The sequence below is a fragment of the Phalacrocorax aristotelis genome, chromosome 1, assembly GCF_949628215.1.
Source record: "Phalacrocorax aristotelis chromosome 1, bGulAri2.1, whole genome shotgun sequence".
Lineage (NCBI taxonomy): Eukaryota > Metazoa > Chordata > Aves > Suliformes > Phalacrocoracidae > Phalacrocorax > Phalacrocorax aristotelis.
In genome coordinates this window covers 60470921-60490984 of record NC_134276.1, presented here as the reverse complement: position 1 = coordinate 60490984, position 20064 = coordinate 60470921, and the positions used below count along the sequence as shown (strand labels likewise).

The window sequence follows — 20064 nt, the reverse complement described above, 5'->3', positions numbered from 1 at the left end:
TTTTATTAATTAAACTTTCAAAAACAGCTGTGTATGTGCTGATGGCAAACTTTTAACCTGCCTTCTCCTTTTATTTAATTTTCTTCCTTCACAGTTCCCAACTTGATCTAACGTTCTATGTTTTTAGGCAAACACTGCACTCACCAGTTGAAGAGCAGAAACTAGAAGTGAGGCTCATGTAAATCCTTATCCTAGAATGAGTTTAACAGTCCATGAATGGCAATTCCCCTATCATTGCCACCCACAGTCCTGTCAACTACTCTTACGAGCTCACCATGGTACTAAACCCTTTGTTCTCCTTTGCACCTGTTCTGCTTTTCTGTCTTTCCCCTGCTGTGAAGATAAGATTTCTTAATTCCCACCCTGTGTGCTTTCACATCAGGTAAGTATTTCTGAAGTGAAAATTCATAAAGGACATATGGGAATAATCTTTGAAAGGATGAGTTATAGGGAGAAGAGCATCATGAGAGCTCAAGAATTTGTGGGAAGGGGAAGTTACAAATTTTCTTTCCTCTCCCTTGTTTAATCAACGTCTTTCTATCCACGACTCTTCTCAGTATTGAGGGCATGGCCCAAAATTTATTATTTTGGCCAAAATCGCATATTACCTTGTGTGTCTTTACTGTTTTCTCAGTCACATTTATTCTGCTGTAACCCCGTCCATCTCTAGCAGCACTCAGCAAAGCAGCTCTTAATTAGGTGGTGTTAAAACTGTCAGTGTTGCAAATCAGCTCTACCTGCAGCTAAACTGCTCCTCTAGTTTGCTGGATATAGATGAGCAGGAGTTGACACAGCTCCAGCAAGTTGTGATGGTGAGAAGAGTCAAAAAATGCAATTGTACCCCCCTACGCACAATCTCCCAGCCTTTGAAAGACGACTCACTAGTATCTGCACCTGGTGCATCTGTTGATTTGCCTTTTGAAGGATCTGCTAGGTTTTATGCCCTAAGTATGCCATAGTTATGAACACTACACATTATGCTTATCTCTTTCTATAGGGCATCTGCCTTTTTAACTCTTCTTAATCCTGTCTGGAATAACAGTCAAAATAATGGAAATGGTGTGTAGGTTTCCAAAAGATTCTTTGTGATTTGGGTTTTGGTTTTTTTTGGGGGGAGTGGAATGATTTTCAAAAAGGACTGAAATTTGGATTAATGATGCATATGTTAGGCTTGAGATAATCTCTCTGTCTTAGGTCTCTTACTTTAAATACATTTCTTAAAAGAACACCTTCTAAAATAAAGCTGACAATGTTGAACTGTGAACTTGCTGAAAATGACCAGTACGAGTCACCTTTGCTTGTGGTTGTGAAACCAAAGAGCTATTGTGTTGCTCATTCGATTACCCAACTAAGTCTGAGTTCAACTAAATTTGGAAAGGTGAGCTTCAGAATAGCCAGAAGGCTGCAGTCTCCTGTATCCTATGACTCCAGCTTCTCCAGGAGATCTACACAAAAGGATTCCTGTGTGGTCCAATCCAAATCCAACCTTACTTTCATGACTTTTTTAGAAAGTGGGGAAATAATTTTTTATTATTGTTATAAATTACCTGTGAGAGGGAAGCAATTAAAAATGTACAAATCTTTGACCTTAGAATCAACTTATTTTCATTCTGAAATACTACTGTATTTTATCTCTTTCCATATCTCTTTGGTTAGGCAGGTCTACACCACTGGTTTTACCTTAGTGAGGGGAAGAGGGCTACCACAGCTTGAATGCAGTAAAAGTAGCCTAGCTGGTGAAGTTGGAGAATAGATGCTTTGCATAAAAAAACCAAACAGTAAGTACCTAGGCAATCACTGCCCCTTGCCCTCCAAATTAATAGCAATCAAAATCTCTGATTAGCTCTGCTATCCCCCTGCTCAAGGCAGTAGAGCCTGTAAGTTGTCAGCAGTTTCCAGCAGTATTTCAGTTAGGAAGAAATACTCCAATGATTCTCTTCTGTGTGTTTGGTTGAATGAAAACTGCTTTACTAGAAAGTAGGTTTTGAGTCTAAGTGCAAAAACTCTTTTCTTCCTTCTAATTATTCATCTGATCACTTTAATGGTGCAGTTGATTTATTTCAAAGTAATCTCTGCTTTTATATGTAAATCACAAGTGTTAGAGTGTGGTAATTAAATTATGCAAGGAAAATGCAAGGTAAAACTGTTCTAATCAAAAGGTGGAAATTCGATTAAAATGTTTGATATTTATTTATATAACCACGTAACTCATTTTAGAAAAACATTTTTCCTGAAAATTAGGTTTTCTGTAGTGTACCACTGTGGGCATGTTCGTTATGTTTCCCATCACATAGCTGACTAGCTATTTCTGGATGGTCTAAGCGTTTTAGTACGAAGGGAAATTTTTGTTGCCTGGTTCAGGTGCACAAAAGTGTAAAAGTGATAAAGACCAGAAGCAAAACTATTGTAAGGGAGGTAGCTATTGCCAGTCTGAACTATACTGTACACTGTGTTCCTGAGATGAGTACGGTACATATGGTAACCAGGAAGATTAATGCACTCTGTTAAGCGAGATGTTGCAGTCAGAAACCAATAATTGATACAAATGGCTAGTCTGACCCAGGAAAAGATTTTCATTAATTCTGGGTACAGTTGTCTTAATTGCCTAAAGCGCACGTTTGACAATTTTTAGTTCGGAAGGGAAGTTATCAAAGAACTGAAGTATTCTACTACTTCTAATGCTGATCAAGTCCTTCCGTAAGTTTTAAACAGCTCAACAATACAAGAGCTGCAAAAAAGCACTGAAATTCAGCTCAGCCTTCTAAAGAATTTCAAAGCACACATGCTATAATAATCATTGTAATAAGAAAAAAAGCTGCAATAAGATCTAAGAGAAGGCTGGGATCCCTAGTTGTGTGTAAAACTTTTCCATGAAGGAGGTTTTTTTCTTACTGTCTTTGCTGGGAAATACAATAATAGTGGAAAGGAAACCCACTGGAAAAAAAATGTTTCTTTCCTTGAGGAATTGCTTTCTTAGAACCTTATTTTCCAAGTTTTCATGCTGTTTGGAAATAATGACAGCAAGGTGTCCAAAGAGAAAACTGAATGTTTCCACTTGTGTGTTTTGATATTAGAAAAGAAATTATTTAGAGGGACATATTTTTTGCTGTTTCCATGTCAGACAACTCTTGAAGCATTTGGATTTCATTTTTGGTTTTTTCACCCTCACTTCTTCAAAATGAAGAAAATTGTCCCCCGTCTTTTAATTTTTTTTTCTTTTGTTGTTCTTTTCTGATAAAACATGTGGCCTTGCTAGTGCTTTTTCAGTATGGAAGAAGCAAGGAGTAGCTGGGAATTCAAAATGGTGCTTCATCCTTGTACAAGAGGTTGCTGGCAAATAGAGACTCAGTTTCTGCTTATCCTGAATTGCTCTGTATGTTGTTTTCTCATGAGCTTAGAGTAACTAGAAGATATGCCTGAAAGTCTTCCTAACAGCAGAATTTAAGTTTCCAGACCTCCAACTCAGAACGAGTAGTGTCAGCTCTCTTCTGCCCTCTGTCACTTTAAACTATCAGCAAAACACCCACGTAAGTCACTCGTGGTACGTGAACACTGTTGCGAGGAGAGGTGGGTTAAAGCACATGCACACAGCACTAAGCTTGGGTTCCCCATGAAGAGCCTTCTTCTACAGTCTATGCAGAATTAGTAGATGCCAACTTTGATATGAGCAGCTTGGTTATTTGAGTTGACACAGCAATGCAGTTATGCTGAAACTGAATCCAGGCTAACTACTTGAGAAGGTGATTTAAACTGTGAGAGGGCAAAAAGGGAAAGGCAGGAAGTGTATTTAACTCCTCTCTAGCCCAGCTGAACCTGTCTTGGTACATGGGTAATGCCGTATCCTAAAAATAATGCCAAGGACTCTGAAGGATTTCGTGATGATCCTGAGTAAGTATCAATTGAAGGGTGTGATGCAATACTTGTGGTCTGTTGCCCTTTGAGCTCATCAGCTTCTGCTTATATTAAGAGCAATGTTTTCCTTCATATGTATAAAGCAGATAGTAAATCTACACTGCTGCAATAACATAAAAATAAAAAGAACACATTTCTAATGAATTGAGAAATAAAAAGCCAAAGAAAACAGAGACAGTGAAAATGGCTGATTCATGCCTGGTTAATAAATGACATTTCAAAGACATAGTTCTTGAATTGGAATGTAAATGAGAGAGTAAGTAGCCTACTGAAGCAATTTTAAGGAGGCATTCCAGGTAAGGCATTCAAAGACATAATTCAAGGAACCAGTGTTAATGGAAAATTGTTGGAAGTGAGGCTCCGAGAGTTGTAAAATGTAAAAGTTTTGGAAATTTTGAAGGCATGGAAAAAAATTACAGTGCAGGTAGGTTCCAAATTCCTTCTCTCCTCACAGGCTTTCCCTGCAATTTGGGGGAAAGTTGAAGCACATGTTATAAACAATTCCGTGTCAAAATTATATGTAATGTGTTTCTGAAGGAGTGAGCAATGTATTATTTACCACATCTCATACGTGGTACAGCTTTTGAATAATGGCAAACAATTTTAGTATTAGAGTTTTTTCCTTTTGTGCTTAACATACTTTCAAAATAAAAATATACAAACATAGCAAATGTCAACATTGTTGACATACATAAAATAGAAGATTACATCTAGAGGATTCAGAAACAATATGTAAATACAGACAATGTTACAATGCAGATACTGGAGCAACTTGAGTTTTCAGAGAAAAATTTAGAAAATGTAGATTAATAACATTAGATGCATCCAATATAATATGACTGACAGAGTACAGCATCACAAATCAGCTATAAATTTAGCCTACCCTATAAGTGTGTACCTATATTCAACAAAACTAAGTGCCGGGTCCTGCACTTTGGTCACAACAACCCCATGCAACACTACAGGTTAGGGGAGGAGTGGCTGGAAAGCTGCCCAGCAGAGAAGGACCCGGGGGTGTTGGCCATCAGCCAGCTGAACATGAGCCAGCAGCGTGCCCAGGTGGCCAAGAAGGCCAACAGCATCCTGGCTTGTATCAGGAATAGTGTGGCCAGCAGGAGCAGGGCAGTGATCGTGCCCCTGTACTCGGCACTGGTGAGGCCACACCTCGAATCCTGTGTTCAGTTTTGGGCCCCTCAGTACAAGAGGGACATGGACGTGCTGGGGCGTGTCCAAAAAGGACAGTGAATTTGGTGAAGGGTCTGGAGCACATAAATCCTATGAGGAGCAGCTGAGGGAACTGGGGTTGTTTAGTCTGGAGAAGAGGAGGCTGAGAGGAGACTTTATTGCTTTCTACAACTACCTGAAAGGAGGTTGTAGCGAGGTGGGTGTTGGTCTCTTTTCCCAAGTAACAAGTAACAGGACAAGAGGAAAAGGCCTCAAGTTGTGTCAGGAGAGGTTTAGATTGGATATGAGGAAAAATTTCTTCACTGAAAGGGTTGTCAAGCACTGGAACAGGCTGCCCAGGGAAGTGGTTGAGTCACCATCCCTGGAGGTATTTAAAAGATGTGTAGATGCGGTGCTTAGGGACATGGTTTCATGGTGGACTTGGCAGTTCTAGGTTAACAGTTGGACTTGATGATCTTAAAGGTCTTTTCCAACCTAAATGGTTCTATGATTCTATGATTTTATATATGTGCATATGCTTGTACATATATGTACATCTATTTTGTAAGTGTTCGAAGTCAGGTTGGATAGGGCTTTGAGAAACTTGATCTAGTGAAAGGTGTTCTCACCTATTGCAGGGGATTTGGTCTAGATGGTCTTTAAAGGTGTCTTCCAAACCAAACCATTCTATGATTCTGTGGGGTTGTATATATGCATATATGTGGTGTATAATATGACCAGGTGGAAGTGTTAAATTGGGTCTGTTCTGCTTCCTGTACCTACGGTTAAATCCATTTATCACTGTGCTTTGAAACTAGTCCAAATACCTAGGTTGCTGCTAAGAGATCAGCAATAATTTGCAAAGTTAAGAGTATTTTTTTATTGTGAAAGGAAAAGAACTTGTAGGCTTTCATTTTGAAAGTACTATGGTGTGAGGGACTATACTAATCAACATAGGACAAGCAGGTGATTAATTACACCTTAGTAAAGTACAGGTCCACTTCAGCCCTACAGCTGAGATTAAGTCTAGTGACTATGTCACTAGATATAAACCAAAAATTATTTTGGCCTATTTTATTTCAGGTTTTATACAGTAATTATTTTGTCTCGTTTTATTTTCTGAATTGAACTGTGTTGCAATGTTTAGGAAAGAGTTAAATCTGTATTCATATTATTTGGGTTCTGTTTTGCATTTCATAGTATGTAGCTTTAAGAAAATTACTGCTGAGGTGATGATATACTTACTAACAGTTCTAAAATCTGAGGGGAAGGTAACAATCTCTATGCATTATTGTTATTATGAACAATTTAAGTAGTATTTTTAGGTTTCTTTTATGTTGCAGCTGCTGCTCTCCATTTCTCTAAGTCAGATTGCAGTCACTGAAAGGCTGCTTACTTCCTCTCTATCTTTTTGCAAAGAAAATGACATATCTGTGCTAGCTGATTTATAAACTGGTGAGGAGGAGCTTAATTTAGTTTCAAAGAAGCCATTATTTCATGGATTTTTAGGGTAGAAGAGCCACCATTTCTCTTTTTCACTGTTCCCTTAGAAGATTGTGGGAGGAGAAAAGCGACTACTGTTAGTAAGAGGCATACAGAAGTGTACCTATACTACTGCTTTATTCTGTTACTGCAAGGTATGAATTAACAGGATGCAGCTAGCCTGAAAGAGGCATATGCAACATTGATTCTTTAGCTCTATAGCAGAAATAGGACTGGCTATCAAATCTAGAATGTAAGGAGAAAAAAGATACCTAATGTCTGACAGAAACTTTTGCCTTTAAAGTTTGGTTACTCAGAAAGGTCATATCTTAGAGTTTTCCAATTCTCTTCAGTAAGCTTTCTATCATTTCCATTCATTTACTTTCTAAGTATGTATTTTCTCATTCTTCCTGTGTTACTGACTTTACTTCATTTCCTTGACCAAAATTCAGTTTGCCTTTTTTACGTAGTTTTTTTTTAATTTTTCAATCAAAAATTGCTATGCAAAAAGGCAGGAGAGTGTGGTACAATATGACAGGTTCATTAATTGTTTGTATTTTCAAATATTACAGAGACATTCAGATGATTGGAAGATAGTCTTTGCCAATTGCTGATTTCTGTATAATTTTAGCTATAAGTGATGTGAAAATGACATCTTTAAAAAACAAGTTGTGATTGCACAAAAAGCAGGACCCTGCTTACCTATCAGAGTATGTATTTGCATGTCCTGAAATGTTGCCATTATTCAGTAATAGTCCAATTTCCAGCATATTTTGAGGCTGCGTAATGGGAAGCCCTGTAAAAACACATAGTTCAATACAGTGCCTACCTTGAGTTTTACCTAATCAGATTAGGTAGAAGGTGGAAACAGAAGCACAGTAATGTGAAATGCATAAAATATTTTTCAAGCCAGGATAGTTTACTGTCTGTGCTGCTCTTTCTGCCAGGCCAGGGTCACCTCTGCTGCAGCCAGATAACATTTATGGAAAGGTTTTCAATTGCATATTTTAAAATTTGCAAGAGTTATGATGTTATTTATTTTTTGGGGAAGCCTTGTGCTTCCTTAAATATCACCATACCTTCTGTATTATCTCCTGCAACTGGTAACAAAGGTCCTCTATGCTAAAGTAATCTTAAAGTAACTAGAGTTTCCAAGGAGATTTTTCATTGGACTATGGGTCTTGAACAGTCTTTACATTCATCTCCACTACATTACTACCCTGAGAAGTTTCTCTGCCACCATAAAGAATGTTAAAGCAAGTCTCTATAGCCTAAAGTAGTGAACAATCACCCTATTCTCATTGCACTGGGACAGGCAGCCTGTATAGGAAAGCCAACACTGCCTCCCTGCCATCACAAAGTTAATAATGTCTGAGCTGAGACTGCTGACTTATTTTCTCTGCAGTGTCTAAAAGCCACCCCTTTTAACATCCTTAATTAAAAACTCTACCTTGTTTCCTAAATGAAGTTGCATCACTTGAATGCATCTAGCATCTGGAAGTTCCTCTCAAATACAGTAGATGATATCTCAGATTTTCAATGATTTTAGTGTCCCACACTGATATATAACTGCATCAATGTGAGATATTAAAAGCCTGTTCCCTTAAAATTTGTGGTTAATGCTTAATAATTTTCAGAAATGTTCAGATTGCAGAGCATGAGAATACTTTGCTAAATGCTCCTTACAAGCATATCTTTGTCAGGCAGTCACAAAGTTGAAAGCAAAATGGTTTATAGAAAATTAGTTACACAGCTTGTAAAATGCTCTACAATGTTCTGCAAACAAAAGGGAAAATTTCCTGCAATTTTACAATTTTGTACTTGCTCAGATGGCCATTAACCAACAAGATGAAAATCAAATTTATCCTATTCATGCTATGAATTATCTATGATTAGCAGTGTATAGAATGTGATTTTCTAAAGCTCCTTTCATAGTCAAGGTATCTTCAAGCACTTTGTAAAAAAAAAAAAAAAAAGGAAAATAAACACCACAAGTATACTAAACCTGTATGGGATCAAAAACTTGTCCTTTTCTTTAGGTTAAGGCTGAATCTTTGCTCAGTGGCTCTTAGAAATCATGTTGCACAGAATCCCAGAAGTCAAGTTTTCTTGGCTATTTCTAGTCTTGTTCCAGGAGGCATGTGATGTCTTTTGCTTTCAGTGTGAAATCTATATTGGCTAGCACCTTGAGTGACTTGTTTCCCATGTTACTTTCTTAGTGGTATGAATTCTATGCATACAACATAAACGGTCTGTGTTGTATAAAACCTATGAACCCTCTAAATGTATTTAGAAGTTGTGGTCCAAGCTCTGAAGAAATTGCCAAAAAAAAAAAAAAAAAAAAAGCTAATTTACTCACAATAAATGTTCATTTTTTATTTGACTTACTGTTTTCCATGCTGCTGTAATGAACTTGAGTCATGGTTTGTTTAGGTCTTCTGGACAAGGGTTCTGTATTCTGTGATACTCATATGACCCCAGCTAACGGCACTTTAAGAATTCATCAGGTACCATAAGGCTTGCAGTGCTTGCAGTGCAGTTACAGAACGTACCACCACCACAAGTCGTGGTGGTGCTGTACACTGAAATAAGCTGGTAGTCATATTTGCCTTCATGCAACTGCAGTGCTGTCATCTAGGCGGGAACAGGCCCATAAGTGAAAAACACTGGAGAAGCACAAATGTAACCTTCTCACTTGTGATAACTATTTCAAAATATCACCCAACTATTTTGTACGCATCTATACAACAATTTCAAAAAATCAAAATCTATTCTAGCTACCAGAGAGGATGGTCTTCCCGTAGGCATATGCAGACATGAGTACAAATAACCTACAATATCATTATAGCAATAGTTACAAAATTAACCACAATAATCATGTAGCCATTATAAGGTCTTTCAACAGCCATAGCTGGAAGCTTGGCTGAAGTCTTTTAGCAGGACCTAGCTTTCCTGGCAAACAGCAAAAGCTGATGAAGGTGAAGAGGGAGTAAGCAGCTTGCCTGAGCCATCCTATTAAAACATGGAGGAGGAGATGCTATTGTTTTATGAAGTGTTAAAGTATATCTAAAATATAAAGAGGTACAGGCACAACCATATTTTTCCTGCAGTTGTGTGTTGATGAATACACAATTCAAGAGTATCAAAATTAGGAAAAAACCTGCTTACCCATATAGCGATTATCCAAGTCTTTTAGTTAAATGATGTTTACACTGTTCATTAATTGGTTTGGTACTTTTGAGAGCTACCCTGCCTGTCTGACAATTATGCACACACTAAAGAGCCAAAATAATCAGAGCTTTTCTTCATATCTAATTCTCACCATGTCTTGCTCAGTACTAATAAGTTTGAGGGCTTCATCAGTAATTTTTTTATTCTTCAAGCCAATTTGTCTGTGGTTTGTTTTTTTTTCTTAGACCATTACAAAGAGTGTTAAGTATTGTCAAATGCAGTCTGAATTTCTGTAGGTCTGAATTAAACCATTGAGCCATTTAAAGACACCTCTTTCAAAGTTTCACATGGTAATATTGAACATTACCAGCCCGGCCAGTTTTGAGCTAGTAATATCAGGGTAACATGGCCCATGCGTTCTTTTATTACTAAGTCAGTCAGTCAGACCCTAGAAGTTTGCAACACTTGCCTGCTTGCTTAGTAAGCAAGAACTATTATAGACTTGAAACAAAAATCCCACATAAAGGATGGTGGTACAGGGAATGACCTGATGTACACATCAAACCTCAAAAAGGCACTTAGAATTAAGAAAACGTAGTTCCATCTTCAGTTATTCTAGTTTGCTTAGTGACTGCTTTCCTGAGCCAGGTCTGTGGCTCTGGCTGTGTAAGTGGCAGCTGCTGTGGATTTTCTCCATGGCAGCGAGCTGACAAAGGCCAATTCATGTCACTCATCCTCCCTCTGCCATGCAGGAAGGTGGAAGGAGTATTGGAGCCATGTACCCCATTCTGGTACTCCTGGAGTGACAGAAGACTGCTTTAGGCCATACTTAGACTTAGTCACATAAGGCTAAGTGACCCAGGTAGGCTCCTCCTGTCAGCAATTCCAGTGTCACTGCTTACTTGAGCTTTTCGAAGAATCCAGGATATTTTGTAATTCTTCATTTAGAGTTCCTCAGCTGTAACAACCACATTCCTAATGTTAAATAAATGAGTAGTATTTTAGAAGTCTTTTCTGCTTTCATGACATTCCCATCTAGGCACTAAGCAAATCCTCAACTCCTTTGTGTGTTTCCGATCACTGAAAGAATTTGGATCATTAATGGTTTGTCATGTATTGGCTTTTATGGCCATTGCATCTTTAATGCGTTGTGCCATCCACGTTCTTCACAGTGTCCTGGACGCTGAGAATTGTCATCCTGCATGAAGCCAGGTGCCAGCATTAGAAGTGATTCATAGTAAACATAAGAAATTCTTCACTGTTGTAGCTGATTGATGGCAGCAACAGGGAATTTCACTTGAGACTGCTTCAACGCAGCTAATCTTAAGTCCAATTTAATATTAGACACAGTTTTCCCATCATGCAACTGGCTGACAGCAACATCAGAACATTTCTCTCATCTTACTCATACACAGTTTAAGAAACACACATCCGAGGGCTGAAAAAGGTCAGTAAATTAAACAAGAACAAAAACTGGCATTATGTCTCCTCTTTCAAGTTTGCACAGAGAATTTTCCATGGCTGTGTGCTCTGAAAAGGGCTGTAATCCAAATGACACGCTGCTGATCCGGTGGTCCAAAATGATTTTTAAGGCTTGGGCAAGTGCTGTGGGCTAAATTCAGCTTTCTCTCAGACCTCATTTGAAATACAGAAACATGTAAAGAGACAGTGAACTGTCATGGTCAAACATTACAGCAGAGGTGCAGTTGAACCATTACAAGGGTACAAATCCAAATTAAAATTCTGTGGTGCAGAAGGAACAAACTAAGACAGATTAAAGTAGGGGGGAAGTTGAGCACAGTAGGTGTGTGGGCTAGAGGACTGTGATTGATCTCCTAAGGATATTGCAGTCTGTCTCTGAGAGGCCAAAAGGAAAGCTGCTTATCACACATAGCATTCATGACAAGTGAGCAGCTAGATGCTGACATGCTGTAGAAAAAATTAAGAAACAGATGCCAGTCTGTCCCCCATGAGCAGGCCAGTCCCAGGATTTAAAAGCAGTGATTTTCTTTTTTGGGTCTCCTCAGCATAGTGTCTTTGCTGTGCATGTGTATTTGCTCAGATACCTCCAACTTGCTGGCCCCATGGGCTCTCTGTCTTTCTGCCAGCAACTAGCTGCTTTTCACATTGCCTGCCACAACCATCTCCTAATTTGCTGCCTCAGCCAGCTGTTCCTGCTTCTACGGAGCCTGTGCCTAGTTTGTATCCTGTCTGAACCTCCTTCCTTATTATCTTGGTGTTGAATTGTGTTATGCCAACATAATACTCTCTGTTAGCTAAATCATCTCCTTTCAGTTCAGCTGAGGTGGGAGGGCGACCTTTAGTAATTGAGAAGAAGCTTTATTGAAATTTACTGAATCATACTGCAATTAAGATATTATTTATGTTATTGTAATTTATTTCCCAGCATTAAATATACCACTAGAAAATCTTTTGATGAGTGTCCGAAGGTACAGACTGTATGAGAAATTATGCATGTATGTACATATATACCAAGGTGGTTTATGCATTTTTATTCTTCCTGTATTACCGTTTTGCTTCCCTGTTGTTGTTTTTTGTGAAGGGAGAGAAAAGTGCATTTTACAGCCTCAATTACTAGTTTCTTTTAGCAAGTCCTTTCACAACTGAGGCAGAATACTTTGTTACTATGAAGGAAAATTTGACACTATTAAAAACACAGTGTAAAATAGGCAGAGAGACTAACTATCTGTTTAGAACTTGTGTGAAATAGAAATTTAACAGATACGATGCTACCTGTTTTGAATCACACCACTGACAAAAATGCATGATTGATGCCAGTAGCCCTATCTTTAATTCTAGTACTCTTATAGCTTGTCTTGTGGAATAAAAATAAAACCAAGATCTCATGTAGCCATTCCATTTTGGTGACTTCACTGCGCTTTAGGCATTGTTCTTAGCCCGGGCTTGTTCTGTAAATTTCTGACTGTCAGGCTTTATCTCCTAAGCCTCCATTTCTAGATTGGAATATACAATCATTTTATGCCGCTAGGGTCAAAAGGAAGTCAGCTTGCATGAGGAGGGTTGGGCTGTCTTCTGTCTGCAGTGCTAACGGTGATCTGCACAAGAAGTCCTGATGTTAAGAGACAGGCAGTCCTGTTAGCTGAATGCTTGTAAATATGTGCTTAGTCTCCACTCAGCTTCAATTTAAGCAAACTATGTTAAAACACGAGTGGAATTCAACAGGGGATGAATCCTCCTGTAGGCTGGTACAAGTTTTGCTAAAAGCCTGAACAAGTGCTAGTCCTTGCAGCTTCCCATACATACCATGTTGAGTTCTAATCTGATCACAAAAAAAGCCCAGTAGTAGAATGAGTAGCTTGGTCAAGTCCCTGAGCTCCAGGCAGCGTTAAACATAAAATGTAAATGTAGACAACTCTTTATCAACATAACAACCTTAGCTCACTGAAGACTGAGACAGTATTTTACAACTGTATATATGAATCTTCTAACATGTTATTATATCTTTAAAATGTAAAAATATGTGTTACTTAATTTTTTCATTCTTCCATAACATCTTCACATTAACAGGCCCGGGTTCTCCTGGGGCAATTTACTGTGACGTCTGCTAGAAGGACAACACAGCAGGAAACAATTCAGGTTTCTTGATTGTAGTGATGGTAACACATGTGAGCTGATGAGGGCAGGTATTCTGGCTCGACCTCATACAAGCAAGGAGGAACTGGTCAGACTGTGAGGTTCAGGGGTAGTCTTGGTTGCAATGACCATGAGATTGTGGAGTTCAGGATCCTGCAAGGGAACAAAGCCAAAAGACAGGACCACAACCCTGGTGTTCAGGAGAGCAGAATTTTTCATGTTCCGGTATCTGCTTGGAAGAATCCCATGAGGTACAGTCTTTGAGATAAGAGTGTCCAGAAGAACTGGTTGATTTTTAAGGATCTCCTCCTCCAAGCTCAAAAAAGGTCCCCTTCCAAGTGCAGGAAATCAAGCAGATGTGGCAGGAGGCCCACATGGATGAATAAGTACATCTGGACAAAACTCAAAATAAAAAGGAAGCATACAAGAGGTGGAATCAGGGCCAGGTGGCCCACGCAGAATACAAAGATTCTGTCTGAGAGCAGAGGGATAGGGCTAGGAAAGCCAAAGCCCACATGGAGTTGAATCTGCCAAGGAGCATGGATGGCAACAAGAAGGGCTTCTACAGATTTAAGAGCAGCGAAAAGAAGACTAGGAAAAATGTGGGCCTGCTGCTGAATGGTTTAGGGGACCTGGTCACATAGAAATGGTTGAAGTACTCAATGCCTTTTCACCTCTGTCTTGATGAGTAAGACTGACCTTCAGGAACACCAAGCCCCTGAGACTTGTGAGAAAGTCTAGAGCCACGATGACTTACTCTTGGTGGAAGAGGATCAGGTTAAGAAACATTTAAACAAATTGGACATACAGATGTCTGTGGAATCTGGTGGGATGAACCCATGATTGCTAAGGGAGCTGGCCAATGTTATTGCAAGGCCATTCGTGATTCATCAACACCCTCTTAATGATCTGGATGATGGCACAGAGTGCACTTCTAACAAGTCTGCAAATGATGGAAAACTGGGAGGAATGCTGGATACACCAGATGGTTGTGCTGCCATTCAGAGGGATCTCGATAGGCTAGGGAACTGACCACACAGGAACCTTATGATTTTCAACAAAGGGAGAAGCACAGTCCTACACTGAAGAAGGAATAGTAGTATAGGCTTGGCACCAACTAGCTGCAATTTAGCAGAAAAAGCCTTGGGTGTCCCAGGGGACAAGAAGTTGCACATAAGCCAGCCGTGTGCTCTTGAGGCAAAGAAGACCAACAACTTTCTGGGCAGAATTAGAGCATTGCCAGCAGGCTGGGAGAGCTGATCTCCCTCTACTCAGGCCTGGTGAGGCCATCCGGAGTGTTCTATCCAGTTTTGGGCTTTTCAGCACAAGAAAGATGTGGACATACTGGACTGAGTCTAGCAGAGGGTCACAAAGGTGATAAAGGGGCTGGAGTATATTTTGTATGAGGAAGGACTGAAAGAGCTGCAACTGTTTAGCCTGGAGAAAATAAAGCTCAGGAGGAGATGTTATCAGTATGGAAAAATACCTGATGGGAGGAAGTAAAGAACATGGAGCCAGGCTCTTCTCAGTAGTATTCAGTGGTAGGATAAGCGACAATGAGCACAAACTGAAACACCAAGAAATTCCATTTAAACATGAGAAAAAGCTTTCACTGTAAAAACACAGGATGAGGTTGCCCAGGCAGGTTATAGAGTTTCCATCCTTAGAGATATTCAAAACCTGACTGGATGTGGTCCTGAGCAACCATCTCTAGGTGGCACTGCTTTGAGCAGAGGGGTTGGACTAGATGATCTCAAGAGGCCCATTCTAATCTTAGAGATTCTGTGATCATATTTTTCTTCTGCCACTGGGACATTGTCTAATTTTGAACATCTGAACACAAGAAAACACTCATTCACTGTGAAGGTGGTTGAATAGTGGAATAGGCTGCACAGTCAGGTTGTGATATCTGTTGAGATATTCAAACCCTGACTGGACACAGTCCCGGAATCCCTGCTCTAGCTGACTCTGCTTCAGCAGGCAGGGGTATACTAGATAATCTCAAGAGGTCCCTTCCAACCTAAATAATTATGTGATTTCAGGGCACAGTTTAGGAGGCATGGTGGTATTGGGTTGACGGTTGGACTTGATGATCCTAGAGGTCTTTTCCAACCTTAATAATTCTATGATTCTATGTGATTTTGTGAATATAAATCAGTACAGGCACACAGAGTCGTTAGGAGGAAGTTGAGAAGAGGCAGAGTAGTTCTATATTTTGGGTTTTATTTTTCCTGAAATTTTGTCAGACACTTTTACATATAAACTGAGGAGCAAATAAAAATGGCCTTTTCCAATGTGAACACAACTTAAATTTACATGCAAACACAAGGAACCTTAATGGTGCATAACTTACTTGTGCTGTGTTTGCAAATAAACATTAAAGACATAAATTGTCTTACTTGTGAAAAGACTGTTAAAAATGTAGATACTAGTGGCCTTCCATTCAAAGATGGTTTAATGTAAAATAACACTACATTCTGCCTGTTTGACTCTAGCTTCTACTGGAACAGGTATGGCTGGCCTAGTAAGGGTAGTGGTTAAGTTTTCAGGGTAAATCGTAAGTCCATGCTCTCTGTGGTGGGGGCCTAGAATTTAGTTCTTTGAACTTCTGGCATACCTTCTATCACTACTGTTTTGGCAACGCATAGATGTAGACTCCTGGCCAGTGCTGCGTGCCTCCATTTCTCTTTTCTCTTGTGCGATTGCAGCAGCAGTGACACAAAGCATTAAGAGCACAGATACGTGAATTATCTGTGAAGTACTTCACAGTTCATTGTCCCAGATGTGCGTACCTATTATATGTAGATATGTTTTAAACTTTTAGGGAATAGTTTGACTTCAGATGAATCCCATATTATTTATCTTTCTTAAGCAAAAGCAATGCACAAGATAGAATTGATGTTACTTGTTCCTGAAAAATAAGTCATTAAGATCTGCATGAATAAATCATAATGAAGGAGTATTAACCACAGGCAATTGAGTAGTTAGAAGTACAGTTTACTGAAGCAATGGATATCATATTAAATGATAAGCCTTCGGTAAGTAGGCAATAGTAGTCAATTGGCAAATAAAAAACTGAAAAGTAAAAAAACCACCAACTTGCACATACAAACCAGTTGAACCAATATACTAGAATATATTTTTTAAAATTTAAAATAATGTTAAAAAGCTTTATAAAAACATATTATTATAGTAGATTGTGTTTTGGCAGTGTAATAAAGCTTCATAATGCATGTGGTTTGACTCATTTTGATGATAAAATTTTCTTTTTCTTTTGCAGAAAATGATGAGGTCATCTGTGTTTCATATGTTCATACTAAGCATGGTGGCTGTAGATGTGATTGTTGCTGCTAGTAACTACTACAAAGGAGAAAATTTTAAGAGGCAATACGATGAATTTTACCTAGCTGAGGTGAGTATGCTGAAAAGACTATCTGGATATTTTTCAAGATAAGCTAAAGCAGAAAATGTGAATGTCAAGCACATTTTAGTATATAGTTTTTTTATTCCCTTAAGCATTCCAAGAATTCTTTGCTAACTTGTTCAAGTTCCTCTGTCTCACAATGGCTGACAGCCCTATCTTACAACCTTTTGAAAGGTAATTTCCTGAAACAAAATGTCAGTAGTAATGAGCTGAGGCTTAAGTATAACATCTGCAGGCAATACATGGCTGCTGAGTTGCTATCTTTCTGTAGCAGGAGTGTAACATCCAGAAGAATTTAACTTTAAAAAAATGACAAAACACTGTATTTAAAGAATATAGTACTCCTTCCTAAATCATCTTTATTCAACCTATACTTAGCTGCAAGAAGGTCCTTAAGCATAACCAAAATAGGGTTGCAAATAACCTGACTTCAGTAACCTCAAGACCACTCTGCAAAAGGAAAAAAAAAGAGCTATTCAGTCATTAATTCAGTGAAGGAGGAGGCTGTGCTCCTGAAGCAGTGAAGTGGAGGTAAAAAGTTTCTTTATAAGTGACATTCTGGCAGGGAGCCTGCCTGAGTCATTAACTGGTCAAGGATTTTACTGTAGAGCATGCACTGAAGATACTAGAACCTTGCCTACGTGTCTTTTTAGTACTACTTAGTTAAAAAAATACTTGAAGTCTTTGGCACTAATGTACAGGCATAGCTTCAAATAGATATTTGTTTTTCCTGAATCAAGAGTGAAATCAGTATTGTGTCATTCTTTATTAAAAATACTTATTTCCACAGGCACTGTGAATTCTCACTTTAGCTAAGTATAAAGCCACCAGTGCTGAAATTCACTGAGATCAGTTCTCTGAAAGTGTTGATTACAGTTGCCTGGATTAGGCACATGTCTAGCTTTATGGTTACTGCAGTTTCCCTGGCTTCAATAATTACACAGTCCTCCTTTGGAGACAGAAGGGACATTCTTAGGCTAGAGTGCATGATAACAGTATATTCCTTGTGATTCCTCTGCCATTGATATTGCCGTGTAATAGGAGTAACAAGGCAATACCAATGGCAGAGGAATTACAAGTCAAAAAGTTTGATGATTTGTACTCTTGGGATTTTAAATGTCTAAATACACTTGAAAGTCAGGCTCAAGCACCCAACTTTAAACCCTTTAGTCTGTAACATTATGATGCTTTATGAATCTCCCTTTTGTAAAGGAGGTTGAGTAGATACCCATTTTTTTAATTTACCTTAGTTGACACTTCACCAGTGCTGGGACAAAAATTAAATCAAAGAAAAGTTGAAGGTAGCACCAGAGTCCAAACACTTGAAAAAGTGCAGACTGTAGAGACATCAGTGCTGCATCATGCTCTGCTGTCTCTCATGCCACTGGAGATAGCTGCAGTTTGTATGAACATTGATTCAATGTTGGCCCAGCCAACAAGACAAATTGTGAAATCTATTATCTTTATTTTATTTCAAGTTTTGAGCATATTCAAAAAACAACATGAATGTGAAAGAGTATGACCCTGGGAATAAGACATCAGAATAAAACCAAGAAATGCTGGGTGCTCTTCTGACACCCCCCACATATTTGACAATAGAAGTGAGGACAGGGAAACTCATTTTAATCTCCGTCACGGTTTAACCCTGGCAGGCAGCTCAGCCCCACACAGCTGCTCGCTCGCTCTCCCCCAGTGGGATGGGGACAGAATCAGCAGAATAGAAGTGAGACAACTCATGGGTTGAGATAAAGGCAGTATAATAGGTAAAACAAAAGCTGCGTGTGCAAGCAAAGCAACATAAGGAGTTCATTCACTGCTTCCCATGGGCAGGCAGGTGTTCAGCCATGAAAGCAGGGCTCCATCACACATAACAGTTACTTAGGAGGACAAATGCCATCACTCTGAACATCCTCCCTTCCTTCTTCTTCCCCAAGCTTTATATGCTGAGCATGACATCATATGGTATGGAATATCCCTTTGGTCAGTTGGGGTCAGCTATCCCAGCTCTGTCCCCTCCGAACTCCTTGTGCACCCCCAGCCTGCTCGCTGGTGGGGTGGGGTGAGAAGCAGAAAAGGCCTTGACTGTGTGTAAGCCCTGCTCAGCAATATCTAAAACATCCCTAAGTTATCAACATGGTTTTCATCACAAATCCAAAACATAGCCCCATACTAGCTACTGTGAAGAAAATTAACTCTATCCCACCTAAAACAAGTACAGTGTCCTAGGCCAGAAACAAATAATTAAGACAGCCTTAAAGCCCGAGATCATGATCTTTTCATGGTAGGCATTTTTGTTTTTTGCCCAGGATACAGCAAGCAGAGCCTAGATTCTTAACAAAACAACATTAATTCTATTTATATTCAAAATAGGAAACGCTGCATGTGCTATTTCTGTTTTGGCACTGAACATATAGTATAATTATGCTTTTATTAATCAGTGCTAGAAACGCTCTCTTCAACATCTATTTCAGATGTAAGGTTTGGGGATTTTTTCCAACAGAAATACTTGCCAGGGTTTAATAATGCAAGATGAGTACATGATGTGTACTAGTATATTATAATTCTGTCCTATAAGCGATGTCTGGTTTTCTTTTAAATAAATAAAAATATATTTTTCTGTCTCTGCATAGCTTAGATTATTGATTTATTAGTGGGGAGGTTGTCAGAAAACTCATTTGTTAACATTCTACATGTTTACATCTCTAAGTATGTAAGGTAAATTAGTTTGGAATAGAGAAAGGTATTTTATTTATTTGTAGGGCATACTCTTTTGATGTCCATTTGTTGGTTTTCTTTTTTTTTTTTACCTGTGATGCTTTTACTAGAAACACTGTAAAAAACAAGAACAAACCTCTAGTATCTTACAAGAGGAGGTATGAAGTACAGTCATAGAAGAGCAGAAGAGTAAAAGAAATCCTGGGAGAGAGGAGAAATTGATAAGCTGGTGTCATTTCCTACTTGGTTATTGTGAAACTTGTTCTTTGCAGCACAGGGCGTACAAATAAATTGTTTTTAAGAGCCTTGAAGAGGCTGAATACTCAAACAGTGTGGATTATTCCACAGTGGCTAGTTTGTTTCCTTGGTCAGGAGCAGGGTGCTTGGAGCAGGGTACACTGCTGTTGCTCTGTATTTTCTATTAGACTAGGCTGCAGAAAGCTCTCCCTTCAGAGGGAGCTTACTTGAGCAGTACATAGCATTGGGGCTTCACTTTGCTAAAGGAAATAGCCAGACAGATTACAGCAGACATATCTGGATTTCTGATACATTTTCAATAAGTCATCTTGGAAGCTGCTGGC

General features: G+C 39.0%; 1 protein-coding gene across 1 annotated transcript in view; it reads left to right on the top strand.

Moving 5' to 3' along the window:
• NALCN (sodium leak channel, non-selective) overlaps nucleotides 1-20064 on the top strand; it is a 246892-nt gene that overhangs the window by 110156 nt on the left and 116672 nt on the right. Inside the window, exon 11 of the mRNA XM_075090175.1 lies at nucleotides 16625-16756. Within this exon, the coding sequence (XP_074946276.1) occupies nucleotides 16625-16756 (132 nt within the window). The remainder of the gene's footprint in view (nucleotides 1-16624; nucleotides 16757-20064) is intronic.